General features: G+C 27.7%; 1 protein-coding gene across 2 annotated transcripts in view; it reads right to left on the bottom strand.

Annotated features, from left to right (window-relative positions):
• Positions 1 to 1204: 1204 nt before the first annotated feature.
• LOC136968869 (protein SSUH2 homolog) overlaps positions 1205 to 21476 on the bottom strand; it is a 46922-nt gene continuing 26650 nt past the window's right edge. For both annotated transcript variants that reach the window (XM_067262919.1, XM_067262922.1), the window contains 10 exons: positions 20570 to 20674; positions 8545 to 8617; positions 8352 to 8481; positions 8215 to 8275; positions 7914 to 8101; positions 7314 to 7408; positions 7099 to 7191; positions 3940 to 4042; positions 1447 to 1551; positions 1205 to 1375 (listed from right to left, as the gene is read on the bottom strand). In XM_067262919.1, coding sequence (XP_067119020.1) covers positions 1229 to 1375; positions 1447 to 1551; positions 3940 to 4042; positions 7099 to 7191; positions 7314 to 7408; positions 7914 to 8101; positions 8215 to 8275; positions 8352 to 8481; positions 8545 to 8617; positions 20570 to 20674 — 1100 coding nt within the window. In that variant the 3' untranslated portion in view covers positions 1205 to 1228. The remainder of the gene's footprint in view (positions 1376 to 1446; positions 1552 to 3939; positions 4043 to 7098; positions 7192 to 7313; positions 7409 to 7913; positions 8102 to 8214; positions 8276 to 8351; positions 8482 to 8544; positions 8618 to 20569; positions 20675 to 21476) is intronic.

Genomic DNA, 21476 nt, shown 5'->3' on the forward strand with positions numbered 1-21476 from the left:
CAATAATTTTTACATTTTATTTAGGAATAAAAATGTAACTTTTAAAAATAAAAACATATAATTAAAACTTAAAACTATTATTTAAAAAATAAAATTAGAAATATTGAAAAAAATTTTAATATTAGCGGCCTCTATTATAATGAAATTTTTACAAGTTCTTGTGATTTTTTTATGAATAAGCTAGAATTATTACAGCATTCTTTATATACAATTATATAAAGCTAAAAAAAAGTATAGCTTTATATAATTGCACTATCTTTTTATGTTTGAACACAATTCTGATTTTGCATTTTAAATGAATGTATAATTTAGTTTTTCAATAACAGGCAAAATATGGTAAGAAGTTTGTCATATTTCAAAGATAACAGATGGCTGATATTTAAAATGAATATTGTTATTAAATTCTTATTTTAAACAAAATTATTAAAGTTCCTAGAGATTTTCATTACATATTTGGCATAACAATATGTAAATTAAAATTTCCAAGTTATTAAATAACCAATTAATTATTATAAAACAATAATGTGTTAATTTTAGTAATCATTGGATAAATTTTTTGACTGGTACTGATCGTATCATTCAGATAAGATTGGTATGATTGGTATCATCAGATCGTATTATTATTCAAATTATATTGGCATTTTATTTTGAATTTGTAAAATTTGCCTTTATAACTAGGATAGAATCATTTTAACAGTGCTGACTTGTTTCAAAACTAATTTAATAATCAACAAGGTAATTTACTAGCTAAAAACACTTTTTATAGATGTTTTTTGATTTTAAAAATATTGCAGTTCACAAGAAAAGAAAATTATTAATTGAAACATATTTGTGTTAATATGGTCAAAATTGTATTTCTCAATTAAGTTTATGACACCTAATGCAATGAAATATGCAATGAAATAGATGCTGAGTATTTGAGAAATTTATAAAAATAGTAATTTCATAACAGGATTGTATACAAATACTACAAATTTTCAATGTCTAATTTCTTAATACTTGATAAAATTTACTTAAGAAATTATATAAATGAAAAACTTGCTTTAGATCATTGTATATCTGAGTACCTAATGTTCAGTCAATATTAAGTGTAAAGACTAGTATAAATTGATAAAAACAATTATGGAATGGCAAGAATTATAAATAAAAAATTCTTATTCTATAAAGAGTAAATATTTCTTATATAAATGAATTAAAATAGAAATATCAATAAAATATTGATTATTAGTTACAAAACTGTGCAACCACAACAACATGTTTGTGGGTAATCAGGAGCATAAACTTTATGCTCAAAGCCATAAATGTTGAAAGAACTTTCAAAATTCTTCCATCGATAATATACTGTAGAAATTGGAATAATACGGACTTCATGGCGCTTTAAAAACAAAAATACTCTATTAGATTATTTCTTGGAAACAATAATATGGAGAGAAAAAGATACCATACCTGCATAAGTAATTTTTCAGTAACAAAATATGAAGAATGTTGTTGGATGAGTTGTAAGGAAGCCATATTAATAGTTGTATCAGGAAAATGATCAATTGGTTTCAACTGTAATCAAAAACACATATATATATATATATATATATTAATAAATGCAGTGTATCAATTTTGAGAATGTAATAAATATACTAAATATATATTTAATTTCATATTTTCAAAAAACTTTTTCCATTTAATTATACCTTTCTATAGTTTAGTTAAATTTAATATTAAAATAAATGAAATTTAAATTTAAAAAATTTGCCTCAGTATCTGAAGTAAAAGTAAGTTCAGAAAATAATTGCAAAATTTTCATTGTACAACTATTTTCAGAAAATTGTTTTTATTCTTGAAAATTAACATAATGTCACTTAAAAAATAAAAAATAATTAGTTGTGTAATTGTCTATATTAAATTTACTTAATTATAAAGACAATATGTAATATTAGTTATAAATATTATTTTTAAAAAAAACTCTCAGAAAATAAGATTAAGCTGGAAGCACTAGAAAAATCAAAAGATAACTTTGCTAAATTGATAGTATGATGTTGAGATTTATGAAACATTCTTGAAAAATAATGTACTGTACATTAAATTATTTCAGAAAATATGAACAAAAAACAATTTAAAATATAGAAATTTGGGGGAAATTAATATAAGACATACAAACAGAGAATTAGTTATTTCAAAATATTTAATTGCTACTAATTAAACATCTTATTGACATTAAAATCTGAGAAGTGAGAATGAATAAAATTTACTTCACTCAACTAATCATGAATATATCATCAATCTTTAATGTCATATGTTGATTAAATCAATTATAGATTCGAACATACACCTAAGCACTAATTTTCCAGCAAATAAACGTAAACAAACTTACACTTCAAACGTTTTTGGCCACAAATTTATTGACCGTCTTCAACCTTCTTAAATCAATTACAAATTTGAAAAATACTCCAATATTACAAATTTTACAAATTTACATCTCACTTACAGTAATTTTACATTTACCTGTCTGAATTGAATACAAATTTAAAAACTAAATGAAACACAAATTGCTCGTTTTTGTATTTTCATTTTTATTTATTTTTTACTTATAGATAAGCGTTAAGAACCTCATAATAACATTTAATTCATAATTTTGAGAATTCCTTGAATTTTAAAAATAGAATTTGTGTTGTTTCTATATGGAATAATTGATTAAGTGACTTTGCAATCAGTCAAAATTTTTTTTATAGAACTAACTGGATTAATCTTGTAATAATGCTGTTTATGTAACTTAAGGTTGTTTATTTGTAAATAATTACAAAAAGCCTCTTGAAAAAAAATTACAGCTGCTGGATAAACTTTTTATAATAATTTATTTTAACAAAATTCTTATCTACAAATATTGCTATTAACTGAACAATCTGAGCTTCAGTATGCAAAAATTACTTTTACTTTCCAAGATAAAAACACAATAAGTTAAATATTGCAAAATGTTTTCCTCATAAATTCACAATTACCTCATACCTACTTCTTTGCAGAATTTTAGCAAAAGATAGAAATCTGCAGCAATTTTGAAACTTTCTGACTTTTAAGATTCCACTGTAAAAGAAGAGTTTTAAATTTTTGTTGATATGTGTTTTTTGTCCTTAATTACTTATACCTTTGCCCACTTTGAACATTCTTGTGAACTAGGACTTGTTGTACTGAGGGAAGAGAAACACACAATTTCCAATTAAAATATATTTTACAAGATTACATTACAAATAAATATATTTTAATTGGAAACTGTGTATTTCTCTTTCCTTGGTATAACAAGTCCTAGTTCACAAGAACGTCCAAAGTGGACAAAAGTATAAGATAGTTTTGTATGATCAAATTAGTGATTTATGTTCAAAAATTTGCATGATCATTCATGAATATAAAAACATATATCAGATGTAATAAATAAAAATATGTCAATAAAATTAGTTCAGTTAATTCCATACCTGATTGCAAATTTAAAACAAAAATTTTAAGGCATGTAAGACAATTAAATCAATTATTTCCAATAAAAATATTTTTACATAAATTCTATTATCAAAATCCAATCAATTCTCCAATCTGTGACTTAAATTCCACTTTGCATTTTTTTAATTCTTGCTTATAAGCAAAATAAAAAGATTATCTTAAAGTTTTCATTCTTATATATTTAATTCATTTTTATTTTACAAAAATTAGAAATTGTGCTTTGTTTAGTTCTAAACGTTTGTGAGCAATTTCCAAAATACATTTTTCAAATTGACAGATCCTAAGTAATAAAGGTAAAAATGTTCTTATTGTTTTGTATTTAAATTTTTTTCCCATGAACTGGACTATAAAATATAAAAGACTATAAATTGGGCATGTTTTTAAAATGTATGATAATCAGATTTTAACTTTTATTATTCTTATATGTCACTTTAAACAAGAAAAAATATAATGAAAAACCTTTGGATGTTCTTCTGAGAGCACTACTTGGCCAGATACGTTTTTTAGTTTTTCATCTGGGACTGAAGCTCGATCAACAATATGTTCATCTACATGATTAGTCCTAAAAAAATGTCAAAATTATTTTCACTATAATATAAAACGTTTTAGTACATTAAAATATATTGTATTTATTACAATTCAAGTTTAAAATTTAAATTTTAATCTTAAGAAATAGCAAAATCTGTTTTAATATAAAAATCTTACTTAATAAAACAAATGACAAATGTTTACTGGAACTGAAATCAAAACGTACAACACCTTTAATATATCCAGTACAAAGTTTTTAATAGCTTAAAAACGTTTTCGGCTGCGTCAATCAGCCTTTGTCAGTTAAACGAATACTAACATAGAATCAAATTTGAATTTACAAAAAACCGCGACTGCGCATTTTAATCTTATTTAAACAGAATATAAAACCTAGAAGACAATAAATAATTATAGAAATCTCTGACTCTTATAATTGTTTGAGGTTTTATCTTTTGAATAAATAGTGAAATGCAATATAAAAGTATCACATTAAAAAAAACCTATAAACATATCTGACTAAAAATAATGAAAGTCTATAATTTATGAAACAATGACCATAAAAGAGATTATACAGTTACTATTAAATATATAGGAAGAGGGAGAGAAATCTTAAGAAAAGAACTGATGAGAACTAAATAAGATATTTTAGAAAGGCCAAAGCATTAGCTAAATAGGCTTTAACAAAAATGTGATAATAAATAGGGAAAAGCTAAAATTATATGAATAGAAAAACTGTATCCTATAGGAACAGCTGTAGAACTTAGAACATAAAACTAAGAAATGGTACATTGTAGTTAATAAAACTCAAGAAAGAAATTATAGATTTAGATCTGTGGATATAAAAACTTACAACAATAAAAAAATAAACAACATAATTTAATTTCATATTACATATAATCCAAACTTGATATATGCTGATCCAACAATTCTCCAGTCATTGTCCAGTGACTTGAGATCAGTCATTGTTTAATTACTACGGATTTAGCTAATCTTACAATTTAAGCAAATTTTGTTAATTTAAGACAAAATGCAAATAAATATACTACCACAATTCCAAGAGTAAATCTTGGTTGTATACCTGCACCAGAGTATGTCCTGATAAAATTGTAGGGTGGGAAATAAAACTTTTTCATAAGCAGCACTACCATAAACATTATAATACTGATATGCAATTTAGAGATTATTATCTCAAATATTCTGTTTTCCCTTGTTTTTTTTTCCATTTTATTTCCATTAATAGTTGTTTATAGCTATAATTATAAATAAGCAAAATAGAAAAAACAAAAATTTGTCTCAGAACTGTCTAAACTTTGTGTAAAAATACAAAATAGCAGTTGAATAAGAAAATATTTCTATTGATTCATTTTATTTCTGTTTTATTTATTAAATACTATTTTATTGTCAAAAATATACAATGAATCCAATTTGAGCAAACACAGCAAATAAAAAATACAAAATGCTCTATGTAGTAGACAAGTACTATTAATACCTGAATCATTCTGGTTCTGTAACAAAATCACAGAAAAAAATACACTCACTGATATAAAAAGTTACACATCAAGAAGAAAGCATTGGAATTGAATAAAACTTTATTAGTGTAAATATAATGATGACAGTAATAAGTGATTACAACATCTTAGTAAAGTGACAGTTTCCAATGAAACAACAGTACAATTTATAAAAAAACTTTAAAACTAAATCCAAGATAAAAAAAATTATTGCAGAAAATAATCAATATATCTAGTTTTCTTTTGATTTTAAGAAAAATACCACTTTCATTAAATAAATATTATTTTAAATAAACCTAAAAATGATATAAAATCTTTCATATAAAAATGTATATGTGATTTGAGTTTATTATGCTTTTTACATGTTTAAATTAAAATGATAAATATTAAGATAGATGTGTAAAATTTTTTTCAAATTCTAAATATCAAACGAGTAATTATTTATTGTGATATCATCACAATGCAAGGCTGCAATTTTTAACTATATTTTTAATTTATTTAATTTAAAATATATGCTCTCCACCTTAAATTAGTAGTGTCTTGCCCCTGTACATCATACTTTTCCGTTAGCAACGAAGTTGTGCCAGTCATCTAACTCCTTTCAAGGTAAAAGTTTTGAATTGGAATAACATGACTTCAGGTTTGCATCAGAAGTTCATGTATAGTTAATTGGGACCTCCTGCCTCAAAGCTTTCTATATCTGGTCTTGACTTTCATGTATATAACTCTTGAGATTAAGGAAGGATAGATAGACAGATGGATGACAGTGGGAATTTATAGGTCTACAATTTTTTCAAATTACAGTAGAGACTCGTAAATCGAAACCCCGGTAATTGGAATCGCCAGTAATCGGCATGATTTTCAGTCGGACTGTGTCGTGCTGAATCAAACGTTTTTGATACTAAATTAACTTCTAAAGTATAATTTTCATGTTTTTATATTCTTCAATATATTTATTTTGTTTGTACAAAATGCAGAAATAATTTTAAACGATACGATAGCCTCGATTATTATTATAAAAATTTTCGTTAGGCTTAAAATCGACGAAAATTCAACACGAAGAGACACGCAACGGAGAAAAATTTGAACATTGGACAGGTTAATATATTTTTTCATACATAATCTGTAATTGGAACAAATCCCTAATCTGAACAACCCCAGTCCCCAATTGATTCCGATTTTCGGTTCACTACTGTAAATATGAATATGATGAAAAGTAAATTTTCTATTATGTAGAATTTAATTTTTTATTTTTAAAATAAATGAAACTATCAAAAATTTAAATATAAAACTCAGATTATGAATGTTTTACATTTGTGATATTGATTAATGACTGAAATTTCTTTTCAATAAGCAGATGACACTATTTCAAGATGCAACCTTAAAACTTCTTTAAATAGCTAGTATCTTAGATGCAAAACAGAAGTATACAATACTAAAACAAAAGTTCTAAGTATCATTTATTAACATATTTGCAATTATGAATGCATTTTGTGGCTAAATCACTGCTATGAAATTATTTATGATCAAAAGTATATTTGTAAATGGTAACAATAAAGAGTAAATTATGTTAAAAATTTACCAATTTATATGAAGTTGTATAAAACATTTTATCTGTCCAGTTCCAGTGCAGCATTTACATGCTGACATTCCATCCCCATTACATTTCCAACATCTGAAAAGTTAATGAGAAATTATTAAATCAATTTCAATTTCATGGATTTTGAAAAGTTATAAATTCTAATTATTGAATTCTTTATAAAAAACAAAGCTTTATAATTATGACTTAAAACTTACCTCTGACGACCAGTTCCATGACATTGGAAGCATCTCTCACTCTCACCTTGAAATGAACTTCTACGTCCATCTCCATGACATGAATAGCAGTATTCCTAACAAGAAACCTAGTTTATTATTATTTTTAATGACAACATTATAAACTGAAGCATTTAATTTAAACTTTAAATCATAAAAGTATTATTCGAAAAGTCTTATTTTCTTAACTTTAATTAGATTATAACTCTAAATCAGTGGTTCTAAAGGGTAACCACACTAGACAAATATGGTTACTTAAACAATTATGTATAGCTACCAGATACAAATATCAAAACTTTTATAAAAGTGATTAAGCAGTACTAAATATGACTATTCATGTAGGTCTAGTGTATTTATAAATATGGTTTATAAATATAAAATTAAAGTTAAGAAAAATTGCAGAAATTGTGTTTTAATTTTCTAATTGAAACACAATTTCTGCAACTTTTTTTTTTTACTTTTATTGCAGCAAGATCTAGGCTTTATTTACGACCAAGCAATATTTTGTATTTTTCCTTACAGAATGATGTAAGAATAAATCAGATCATATTATAATCAACTTAACATACTAGAATAACCTACCCAACCATTTCCCGAACAAGTGAAACATCGTTTCCGCCCTACTCCGCCACAAGTATGGCATGTTTTTACAACTGCAGTATGAGGCACTTCAATTTGAGTACTACTGTTTTGAAACAATGCAGGAGGTGAAACTGGAAGATTCCAAGGTAGAGTAGGTGTACCACTAGAAATGCTGCTAATGGGATCACCTATATTAAAACAAAATTCTGATTAAAATATATACTTATTTTAGTAGTTTTTAATGAAATTTAGATTATAATTAAAGCACCATAACAAATACTTTATTAATTACATAATTCACCTGTATATGGTTCAAAGGCCCACGAAGTTTGTCTCTTTTCTGTGAAACTTTCAAGGGTGTACTAAAAATAATGTAATAATTTTAAATGATACAGTATTTTTAAATTTTAAAGTAAAAATAAAAATATGTTACAATACATGAAAGGCACAAGAATGATTGATTTTAGTAATGGACATATCCCGTGCCACAGATTTTCCATAGCAACAATGTCTCGATACATATTTATTCAAAGCTTGCCGAGCTTCTTTCTCTGTTAGCTTTGGCTCACTAGAAAAATCATTATGTAAGGAAACCATATCTAAATTATTTATTTCAAAAAATAAAGTTTACCATGTCAAAGGTAATCTATTTAAATTTTCTTCATCTTCTGGCATAACATGTGCAACTGGTGGTGGTATATCAACTGTAAAATTAAAGTATTTACAAAAAATTAACTTTCTAAAATTATTATATACTGCATATGTTTATTAATATTTACAAAAGTATAAAATAATGAATAAAAATAAAATAAACATGTATAATCTGAGTAGAAATGCATATATTATAAAAAAATTCCCTGTACAATAAAGAGTACCATTTTATTATTTGGCTAATTATGGTTAAATTGTTAAAATAAAGAATTTAAGAGGAAGGAAAGGTATTTTTGAATAGTTTCCATATAACTTTGCTGCAATGCTATTATTTCAACATTAATACTTTATTAAAAAGCACTCTCTGACAATAAAAAAGCAATATATTTCATATAATAAATGAGTACACAGTAAATTTACATCTGTAAATATTCTCCTGATTCAAATACATGCATCATATACAACTACAGTGGAACCTCGCTTAATGAGCATAATTCGTTCCAGAATCTTACTCGTAATGCGAAAGACTCCTTAAGCGAAACAATTTTTCCCATATAAATTAATGTAAAATATGATAATGCATTCCATGTGGAAAAAATACTCCAATACCATATTTACTCACGTATAACATGAGGTTTTTATTCATTTTTCACTGTATCAAAAACCTAGGTCATCCTATATGCACAAACAAAGGATCCTTTGCAATAATTTTTATGAACTGTGTATACTTCATGCTGCCATTATAGCAGAGTACTATCGAGGTCAAGGTAAATATCGCTTTTACTGAGATAATCCAAAAATAGCTGGTCACTTAGCAATGATTATAAATGTAGTTATTTCATATTTGTTAAATTGGTATTTTGAATGAATATTTGCACATTTTGAATCATTAAAAATAAACTTTTTCCGGTCATGCACATTATAATCTTTTGGTTTTGCTACGTGGATATTAGGTGTGTGGAAAAGCGGATCTTCAAAAGTGGATAGCAGTCATTCAAGAAATACTGAATTTTAAATAAACTTGACAGATTAGAGGATGATGCTTTGTGGAGTAAGAGTGAAAAAGAGGAAAATTGTAACAAAGCTTCAGAGAGCAAGTCTGAGTAGAGAAAAGGTGATAGCGTTGAGAAATCATGGTTGTTTACCTTAATATGTGCATTTGATGATAATTTATTTGTGATTAAATGAAATAAAATTAGAATTGTATTAATAAATCAAATTTTCTTTATTTTGATCTTTAAAGTCAATCATCATTTATAAAATATAAAAATAAAATGTAAAAAGGAAAAAACACCTCGTCTTATATGTGAAATTGTCTTATATGCGAGTAAATATGGTATTTTACGTATAACATTTATTCAAAGAAAATTATACAATATACATTGTTAAAGGGAGTGAATCATCATTATCTTTTCTTCTAACACAGAATGAACCAACCTGGAATGCGAATTCAGTTTGCAAAAAACAAAAAAAATCACAAATAATAGCATGATGGAGCATGCGCACAATTCGGGACTTCCCCTCTCCTCGTCACTCGTTATGCAAAACTTCTCTCGTTAAGCGAGTCATTTTTTAAAAATCTGATTTGCTTGTTATGCAAAACACTCGTTATGCGAGGTGCTTGTTAAGCGAGGTTCCACTGTAATTTTTTAGAAAAATATTGTTTTTCGAATGACTTAGAGAATATATCTTTCAAATATTAATGAAAACTACTTACTACTTACTGCTCTATGCATTATCAATATAGACAAGCAATTATTTATTGTGACATTGTCCCAATGTGGGATGAAATTTTTTCATCACAATGCTCTCAATTTTAGTAGTGGCTTGCCCTGTACATCATACTTTTTCTATTAACAATAGAGTCATACCAGTCATCTATCTAACTCCATTCAAGAGAAATTTTTTGAATTGAAATAACATGACTTCCAGTTTGCATGGGATGTTTGAATATGGTTAATTGGGGCCTTCTGCCCCTAAGCTTTCTATATCTGGTTTTGACTTTCATCTATGTAACTCCATCCTCATGATTAAGGAAGGACAGACAGATATATAGATGGATACCAGTGGAAATTTATAGGTCTGCAACTTTTAAAAATTGCAGCCCAAAAATTTAATTACAACCATCTTGTATATTTAATATTCAGTCTTGTGTTAATTTATCAAACTATATTTACTTATTTCCTTTTACCGGTGTTAGACGCAAAACGAAAACATTAACGGAAATTTTTCATTTTGCGTCTAACACCAGTAAAAGGTTCCAGAAAGTGTTGTTTACATCCCCCAGTGTTCCTTGATGTATGTAGATTTTTACTTATTTCCTATTATTTACACAGATGAATGCAATGATTATTATGTACCACTAACATAATGCAAAGTTATAATCTTAATTTTTTCAATAAAAAAAAGGATTGAAATATTTTAGAATATTTTCTATTAGAAATGCTAAAATGAGTACTAAAATAATTAGGATGGTGTCATCTTCCAAGAATTTTCAAAATCAAGACCAAAAGTCAAAATAATGCAGAGATTTTGACTTCTGGGAAATAATCACCTTTTTAATACAAAGCAAATTCGACAAACAATTGATTATTTGTCTTTTTTCTGTTAGCATTCGTAGAAAGTAATCACCATTTAAATCAAAATGGCAATTTAGGGAGGAATGACCAAGTTGACTTTAGAATTTACATTTCATTCTTAATTTACAAGAGATCAATCCCCCTTCCTATCAAAAGTAAAAAAATATCACATTCACATTCATAAAATAATAAATGTTATGTTTAAAATGCATATTTTTAAATGGAACATTTTCAAAAAATAACTGAAAGATTAAAAAACTTTCATATTAGTATTTATGAATTTCAAGATTGATGAATCTCTACATTGAAACTCAATTACCTATTTAAAGTATCAGCCAGTTGATAATAGACTGGAAGCGATATAGTTATAACTTAATGCAAATCTCAATTTAAATCCAAATGTAAATTCTGGGTCTTGTGAAGACTGATTAGAAATCTCAACTGTCTCAGAGTATTGAGTTAGTCATATTGTGTGTAATAATAAAGCAAATGAATACAAAAATATCGTTAAATATTAAAAACCAATTTAAGTTGGCCAATATGACTAAAAGTACATTAGTACAATTACAACAAATTAATTAGTTGAAATATATCTTTTAAATACATGTGCACTTAATAATTTAATGAACAGACTAATTAATTAGGTAAATAAGTAATGAAATAATAAATGTATAATAATCAGGGATGTAATCAGAAATTTCTGAGTATGAGTCACTCTGACTTGTGAAAGCATAGGTAGACAGCCTACTGTAATAATGCAATAGTTCAGTGTTACTGGCAACTTATCATTGTGCAAGAAGCTGCCATATTGATATGACAGCTCCTTGCATGTAATATGCAAACCAGTCATATACACGTCAATACTCAATAAATAAAAAAGAAAAAGCCAAGAAGAACAAGTATTAAATTCGATTCCTTTCTACCCGTGGTTGTTCGTGTAACATAATATTTGAGTCTGATGTGCCTGTTTCTATCTCATCCAGTGGTCAGCTGCTTGTGACTTTTTACACTGTTTACTTTTTTTACAACATGTGGGCTGGCAGAAAGTGAGCAGAAGAAGGGTATTATTATGGAAAATGTCACTTTGTGCTGCCTCGTTTGGGTACATCTCTGAATAATCAATTACATTTGCTATACTGTGAATCTTTTTGTATCAAACTATTTTTGAGGTATACAGCAGAAAACAGAGTCAAATTCTGAATATTTTATAAAACTACTTAATACAAAAATATAAATTCAAAAAAAATTATTGATGTAATTGCTCTATTACAACAATAAGGAACTATTTTATGCATCATTCTAATTTCTTGCAAAAAATATTGCTTCATAAAAAATAAATACAAAAAATTGTTATTTCAAATCCGTGTGTCCACTTTAACTTTTCTACTTCCATCCCTTTCATCTGACATAGACCCTTCCAGATAAGGCTGACTCATGTCTACTCTTTTGGTGCATAGACTATAGTACTAATTCCATAGAAATGCTATATATTAAAAAAAATCCTAGTAAGGAAGAAATAGTAAATTGATATGATTCACAGGAATGCCTCTTAAATATGTTTTGTAAAATTTACAAAAAATATAAGAGATATTCTTGATAGTAATATATTTTATTTTATATTACTATTATTATTAAGTTGTAAATTGTTTAATTGTAAGTTGATGTCTATTAAGGGAAATTGCTATCAGGAGCAGGCATTATTTCACATTGTTGATAGTGTTTGTAATTCTGTTTTTAAAACGAAAAATTTGTCTTATCGGTACTTCAAACTTGCAAGAATTTGCTGTTTCTTCAATTTTTTAAAATCCAAAATATAATAACCCCGAGAAAAATACCAGTAAATGTGATATTGACAGTAAATATCTCTCTCGTAAATACAATTGAAAATATGCCATATCCTGTATCCTGAAAATAATTCAAAACCATTATATATTTATTTAGTACTACTTGCAGTAAAACCTGCGTAAACGGGAATCACACCGCACCAAATATTTTTTCCCGGCTTGGCAGGTTTTCGTTTTAAACAAAATCGTTCCGTTCCGAAGAATATTCCCCGTTTAAAAAGGTTTTCGTTTTGAACATGTATTACTGTATATAATTCCAGTTATTATCTCATTCGTAAAAAATAATTACATCAGAAGATAAAAATCCCATAAAATAATCGAAAAAAATTAGAGAATCTTCCCTAATTGTAATTCATTCTTTCACAAATGACCTGCAACCCACGTTTCACTTTATTTATATATTCGAATCTGATGGAAAAAATTGTCAACATCGTATAATACGATGCGTTAACTGGCAAAAGAAAGTAATAAATCTGTCAACGGCAGGAAAAAAATAACTTTATTTTAATGTTATTTATTCGATATTTTTAATCATTTAACTGCCAGTAAGAACCAGTTAAAATACGTTTCATCCAGATTATAATAAATTGTTCGGTTTACTTTCACTTCCAACAAAAATTGATCACTGTACTAAAAATAGAACTGTACCAGAAGTTTATAAAAACAAGGTTTTTTTTTTCTTTCTTTTACCAAACAAAATTTAAATAATTTTTTGTTTTGAAGTAAAACATAAAATTATAAATTGTATATAAACAGGTATACAAAAAATAAATAAATATAGATAAAAATTTAAAATCATCGTGAAACTATTGAAACGTTAAGTGAAACCAATGCATAAATATACAATAAAACCTGCCAGAAACAGAACCCCAATAAAACGAGAACCTGCCTAAAACGGGAAAAAATTCTTCGGAACGGAGCGAATTTTCTTACGTAACCATTTTAAATCCTATATAATAGTATGTACTGTACTGTACTGTATGTGTATATTTATAACATAATAGCAAGCGAAGAATATTAAAAATAACCGAAACGGAAAAATCGTGAATACTTTTAAGGACATCAGAAAATAAGTCATTTCTAGTTAATGTATCTAAAGATTTTAACATATATTTGTTGATATGAAATATAAAGTGATTGTACGGTCAATACTTTTTTGGATTGAATCGATGGAATAAAGCTATGCAACACTTGGGCGATCTGCCAAGTAGAGTGCACCTATCAAGATTTTCTACAAGAAACTGGAGAAGAAAACCCAGAAAACTCCACGTGACCGGTCCGTTAGTCACGAGCTAACATGCGATTAACTACCATTGTTCAGTGCCACTTCGGCCACTGGCAGGAACGTCTGTATATTTTTGAGTTTATTAATAATATTAGTCTGCTAATTATGTAGAGAAAAATTCGATTCTATGGATAAACCCCTCTAGAGATCGCGTTAAAAATTAAACGAAAAAACTGGGGATTCCCCAGTTTCCTCGTTTAATTTTTAACGCCCCAAAGAAAAATGCCTGTACAGTACGTGGGGACCCCTAATTTAAATTTTTCCGGGCCCCAAAAATTTACAATGAGCCACAGGATCACGAGCGAAAATCGAGGCAAGTGGGGATGAAGCTATGCACGTTGCTACTAGGGATTGCAATCCAGCAGTGTTTTGAATCCAGCTGGATTTTTGCTGGATTGAAATCATTCCAGCTGGATCCAGCGCGGATGTATTTTTGGTGCAATAAAGTGTTATCTGTCTATCTATCTATCCTGCAATTTATGTTTTTTTTTTTTAATGAAATAAAACATTTTTTAAAAATACTTAAAAAGCTTTTATTATTTAGACTGGTCACTATAAATCAGTAAAACTTTTTACACATTTAGGTAGTAAACTTAACTTTGGTTCGGTTTAACATTCGAGATAGAGATAATTAACTTTAAATGTTTAGTTAGATTATAATTATAATGTAATCTTTAAGTTAAATGATAGCAAAGGTAATTCTACTGATTAATTTATATTACCGTATTTTACGGACTATAAGACGCTACGGATTATAAGACGCACCTGAATTTTGGAGGCAATTTTTCGAAGAAAAAAATGCGTCTTATAGTCCGTAAAATACGGTAATATATTATAATAATGTAAGGACGGATAATCAATGGCTAAGTGGCTATCAGTCTTACCAGTTTTCATATATAGGCTCTACATATTAGTCTGTAGTTATTTATAAGTATATAAAACTATGTACTGGAAGTAGAATAAGTTAAATAAACTACACCTTTATCAATCCAGCAAAATTTAATAAAATAATAACGTTTTCAATCGTTTTTAACGATCTTCCTCGGTTACAAAAAAAAATAGAACATTAAATATAGAACATAAAATGTGTTCGGAATAAATATGAAAATTAACGGAAAACGCCCAAACGGACAAAATATAGATAAATAAACAAAATAAATAGCGGAAAAAATATGCACAGTGTGTTTTTTTAAACTGACGGTACTCAGAAACATCTGTAGAGCAATCTAGCAGCCAGACTGTCGCCAAATTTGGGAGAGTGACCAAGGATGACATGGAAAAGAGATTCCGCGAAGAAAAAAAGTAGTACCTAAATTCGCCGGTAGAGGAGGATTTGGCGCTGTTGTAGCGAAAAAGCTACCAGCACTTCACTGAAGAAAGGTCCCGGATCTAACCCCATGTTACTTTTTCCTGTGGGGTTACTTAACGTCCAAGCTCTATCTTGGTAGTGTCCCAAACTTGATGACTTTGAAGGACAACATTTCTCGAACTGTGATGAACATTCCTGCGGACATGTTACGTTCGGCCATAGAGAACACGGTGTTCAGGATGCAATGAGTTGTCCAGCAGGACGGTGATCACATTGAAGAAGGGAGAAGGTTATTTGCTGATTAATTAAACTTTCGTTATTACACTGAAACCTCTGTCTTATTATTCATTCGTGTGTTTGTTAATTGCAGCTGGATTTTATGCAGATTCTTAGCTGTTTTGCTACAACAGCGCCAAATCCACCCCTACCGGAAAATTTGGGTACTACTTTTTTCTTCGCGGAATCTCTTTCCCATGTCGTCCTTAGTCACTCTTCCAAATTTGGCGACAGTCCGGCTGTTAGATTGCTCTACAGATGTCTCTGAGTACCGTCAGTTTAAAAAAAAACACCCTGTATATAAGATCCAACGAAACCAGTATTGTCCGTTAATAACATTAATTAATGTAAAAGGATCTCCACATGGTAGACAATGAGTCCGCATCTCTATGGTTTATACGACCAGTTGTCATGTGCGCCTTGCAGATTTCCAATCTCTCAAGATGTTTGACCGTTTGCCTATTCGTCATCGTTTTTATAATTGCCGCTTGATCCCATTGGACGTTAACATCCTTCTGTCTTGCGTATGGTGCCAGCGCAGTGTTGTCAAGGTTCTTACTGATTGTATATTTGTGCTCTTGAGCCTTTGTTTTAAACTGCGCATCGTTGCACCCACATAAACAAGCTTGGAATTGAAACGTTGGTTGTGTAAAGGCACCGAATATATACCCGTTGTTGAATTCCGATCCTCTTTCTTTTTATCGTTTCTTAAAAGTTTGAAAACAGTGGGACTACGTCGGTATACAATACGAAAATTATTAGACCTGGCAGTACATCTATGTATCTTGTTTAAAAATGGAATGTAATTAAGCACTATTCTTTTTACATTTATTCCAAACACATTTTATGTTTTATAGTTAATGTTGTATTTTTTTGTAACTGAGGAAGATCGTTAAAGCGATTGAATACATTATTATTTTATTAAATTTTGTTGGATTGATTAAGGTATAGTTTATTTATAAGTAATTTAATTATTAGTGTTAGTAAAGTAGTGAGTAAGTAATTAGTAGCAGTCTAGTAGTTAGCAAAGCGGCAACGCGACGACGTAGACTTTTGCGCAATTATTTAGAAAGTTAATTGAGTATTTGCGGATCCAGCAGGCCGAAGAATGCGCTGGATCCAGCTGGATTGCTGGATGAGGGATCCAGCAATTGCAATCCCTAGTTGCTACATATCGGGAGATGGACCTGCGATCGAGCGATGTGATCGAGAAAAATGACTCATATTTTGTTATAGCAGCTTGTTTGTGTCCAGTCAGACGTTTCAACTGGTGATTTCCTGTGTCTGATATGTGTTTAAGCAGCAATCACCAAACAAGTCCATGCAACGGGCCCATAGACCAATGGGGACACAGCGCACTTAACAAATTTCTGGTGTAAATCGTATATACATATACTGCATGTCTGGAAAGTACATTATTATAAGCACATAAATCATCGTAAATGTTGATTTTGTTCATTAACGTTTTTGCAGGTTTTTTCAATCAATCTTAACGCAGTTTAGTCATGCACTGTATCATCTACCGACTGGTTAAGGAGCATGCATAAACAAATCGGAAGCATAGAGCAGCAAGTTCTGGTACAAAATGTTCAGCAATTTCTGCACTCGCATATAATTTAACGAATTTTACAAAAATACAAAAAACGTCCGGTAATCTGGCATCACTCTGGCCCCGTAAATGCCAGATTAACGAACTTTCTGCTGTGATAGTAATTGTACCGAATGTATGAATTTAATAAAATTTTAAGTTTCGAAAATTTCTAAAAAATTACTCATTATGAGCTTAAATATTTCAGTATTTAAATATTCAAATATTCCAAAGCCATAATTTCTTTTAAATCAAGTAAAACTCTTGTAAACGTCAACCGCGCGGCGCCGAATATCTTTCCCCGGTTTGGCAGGTTTCCGTAATGAACAGGTTTTTTTTTAATTAAACATAGAAAATCGCTTCGTTCCGAAGAATTTTTTCCCGTTTAGGCAGGGTTTCCGCTTTATTCGTGTTCCATTTTGAACAAGTTTTACTGTAATTTAAATACTCCAACGAAACAGTATTTTATTGAAGATGAATACTTTTTGTATTACTATTTTTAAAACTTTTAACATTACAAATTTTATTAATAACCTAATATCTTATTTTATTTAAATTAAATGTTTACAAAAATGTCTATTTCGGTTAATAATTCATTAACTAACATACGAAATAATAAACAAACATTATTACTTTCCCGGCTCTGTTATATATAACAGAGGGAAAGTATGGCGATCGGTCATAAAAAAAAATCTGGTTTTTCCTCGTATGTATGAAAGTTAGTGTGTGTGTGTGTGTGGGAGGGGGTACGATTTTCTTTACCCTATTTGAAGCTTAATAACTCCTGTGTTTTTTGTCGAAAATTTCTGAAATTTTGCAGGGAAGATTGAATATTAGGGGCATCGATGCTATTAAATTTTGGTGGTTAAAGGTTGAGGGGATGGGGCGATATAGGCGAGTCGCGTGTCATATCTCGAGTAGGGTCGAACTTAATGACGGTTTTACTCATTATTAGCATTTACAACTTTTTTATTTTAATAAAACTCATCGCTACAATCAAAATTAAGCTTTTTGCCATTTTATAATTATTAAAAATATAAAAAAGTTTTTTTAATGAAATATCGTAACAGATGGCGCTGCACGCAGTTTTAAAAATGTTGCCGGAAAAGTTAAGAAACTCGTTGCTGAAATTTTTTTTTCTCTGTTTTTCTTTTGCTGTAGTACAGTATTTATAAGAAAAATAAGCTATTTACATTTATCCTAATGAAACTGAACGGAAATTGATATAAAAACAGTAACGAATGCAAAAAATAAAAAAATGTTTATAAATATACTCACGTAGTACAGTACTTTACATAGTTACACAAAATTAATTTAATAAGGACATCGGAATTAATGTTTTTTTTTAAAAAAACAATAACAACACTTGAAATTACTTTTAATTATTTTTAATTCTCATTACTTGAAAGGAATTTCAAACTTAAATGAGGGGTTTTGAAACAGAGTCAAAATAAGTTTAAAGTTCCACACAGAATATAAAAATAGAAAGTGATGATATTTTTGCTTTGTAATAGAATGCAAGCGATACAAAATTTAGATATATTTTCACTTCCTTTTTATTTCTTAATATATTATATCCGATTCTATTTCAAATGTTTACCTAAATTGAAACAGCCATGCAGAATTTCTGAATTTAGAAACGTTCAAAGTTATTGTTAGGTAAATAAACAATGAAAGAATTATCGGATTATATATTTAATAGACATAAAATTCAAACAAAATTTGTTGTTATATATATTTTTTTTCTCTTGATTTTCTACTTTATTTTCTTTTCTGGTCTTAAAATATTAAGACTTAAGAATAAATTTTTTGCGTAAAATTTGGCTTTTAAATTTACATAAAATTCAATTTTTAAAGGAGAAAATTACAAAAATTAAAATATAATTTCAATTAATCGAAATGTTTCAAATGTTTACAATTTTATATTCTTATTAAATACAGGAAAAAAAACAATATTAACACAATTTCAACGTGAAATTTCGCCGTTTCGTGTTACAAGATAATCCAGAGAAGTTTCCAGATGATCGATGTTTTTTACTTTTTGAGTTATTTTATCTTAAAATAACTTACGGTATATGGAATTATTTTTACGAGAATATCGAATATTCGTCACAAGTTCCAATACATTATACGTAACATATACAGTAGCTTGAAAAGTTCAATAATTTCTAGAAAACTAAAAGATATTTATGTAATTATCATATTATAACCGAATTCTAGTAAGATACCTTATTAATATTCTAATTTATAAGAATATCTTAAGATTCGTATTTATGGAAAAGTTCAATAAAATTATTTTTTATGACTTCTGGAAATTAAGCATACAGTCACATGTTAAAAAGAAAGAAGTTATATTTATCAAATTATAATTCTAATAAACTAAAAGAATATAACACGTTTTACAGTTTATATACTTTCTTAGTTTTGATAAATAAAGTTACAAGTGTAGTTTTATAAGTCAGGTATCAGCCACTTCTCAGCAAATATTAAATATTAACTATGAAGTTATATGCTGGAATTATTTAACAAAATGAAATAATAAAGCTTATAAAACATAGTCTGCTGATATACATAAATTATTTCGATTTTTATCTTAAAATAAAGGCTTTAAATAAATAAATGAAATGTATTCAGAATTTAGAAATGACCAAGAGATATAAAAAACGAGCAACACACTTTTATATCGACAAGCATATTATATATTTCCTTTTAAATATGTGTGTGTGTGTGTATATATATATATATATATATTGCATTCATAGGTCAAAAATAATAATAATAATATAAAAGTAATTTATTAGATAATTTTTATTAAGGGTAGTAATTCTGTGAACAGATTAAGAATGCTGTTAACAAAAGAGAAGAAAGAGAAAAGAATATAAATGTATACTTCAATTTACATACATTTCAAATTCATTTTAAAAATGCTAATTTTAAAATCAATTCGGCTAAAGTATGATAATTAGCAACAAAAGCATTTCAACGATAGAACTAACTAAAAATATTATTAATCGCTACAAAAGTGAGTTACGTGTAATAATCTCATATTGATTACGAGAGGTTGTAGACCTTTAATGTAGAGTTTATCTTCTACAAGAAACTGTACATATCGATTTTTACTTACCTATATCAAAAGAGGCATATTCATAACCTGTAACTTTATCCAAAAGCTCCAGTGGTGGGGCAGAGGGTTCTGGTTCATCATCCACAGCATTTGGAGGTGGAGTGACTGATTAAAAATAGATTAAATAAGTTAATTTTTTTTAACATAAAAAAATCTTCTTCAAATATTAATTGTTTTGACTTTATTACTATTATTCCTTTCGACAAACTGTCAAAAAGAAAAAAAAACAATGGAAATATTTAAAAATTGCGCAGCACACTTATTATAATTTTATATTTTTCTCGGTGAAGTTATGAAAAATTCAGGAGGCAGATGTTTATACTCTTTTCTTTATTCGTACACATCGCTGTTAAATATGGCACCTTTCATATAAACACATCTGCTCTCTACCCATTTAAAATTGACGAATGTCCAATTTTTATAATATAATCGATTTCTTTTCCTTCATTATTTAATATAATGTAGACTAAATTATATAAAAAATACACAATTTGAATTCATCATAAAATATTTAAATCTTGGTATTTAATTTAAGTGTTGATTTTTTCTATTTAAAAAAAAATCCAATATTGATTCACTTGTTAAGAAAGTGTGAATATAAGAATATATCTAGTTCATTTAATTTTATATTTAATAATTTTATTATTTTTCAAATAATTATTCATTAAAATTTAAAAATCATACACATTGTAATTAAGTGTTTTATATTTTTTTAAAAAATTTAAACTTATTATATACAGACTTAATTTATAGGTTTATAAAAGCCTCATAATATTAGTAAAAAATAATTAATTATTTAAAATTTAATATAAAATTTATTTTAAAAAACAAGTGATAAAACTCTTATTTGGCTCCTTTACTTCCTGCTTCACAGCACGACACTCTCCTCTCTCTTTTCTGCACTTGT

Source organism: Centruroides vittatus, unplaced genomic scaffold (genome assembly GCF_030686945.1).
Source record: "Centruroides vittatus isolate TY-2023 unplaced genomic scaffold, ASM3068694v2 contig_165, whole genome shotgun sequence".
NCBI lineage: Eukaryota > Metazoa > Arthropoda > Arachnida > Scorpiones > Buthidae > Centruroides > Centruroides vittatus.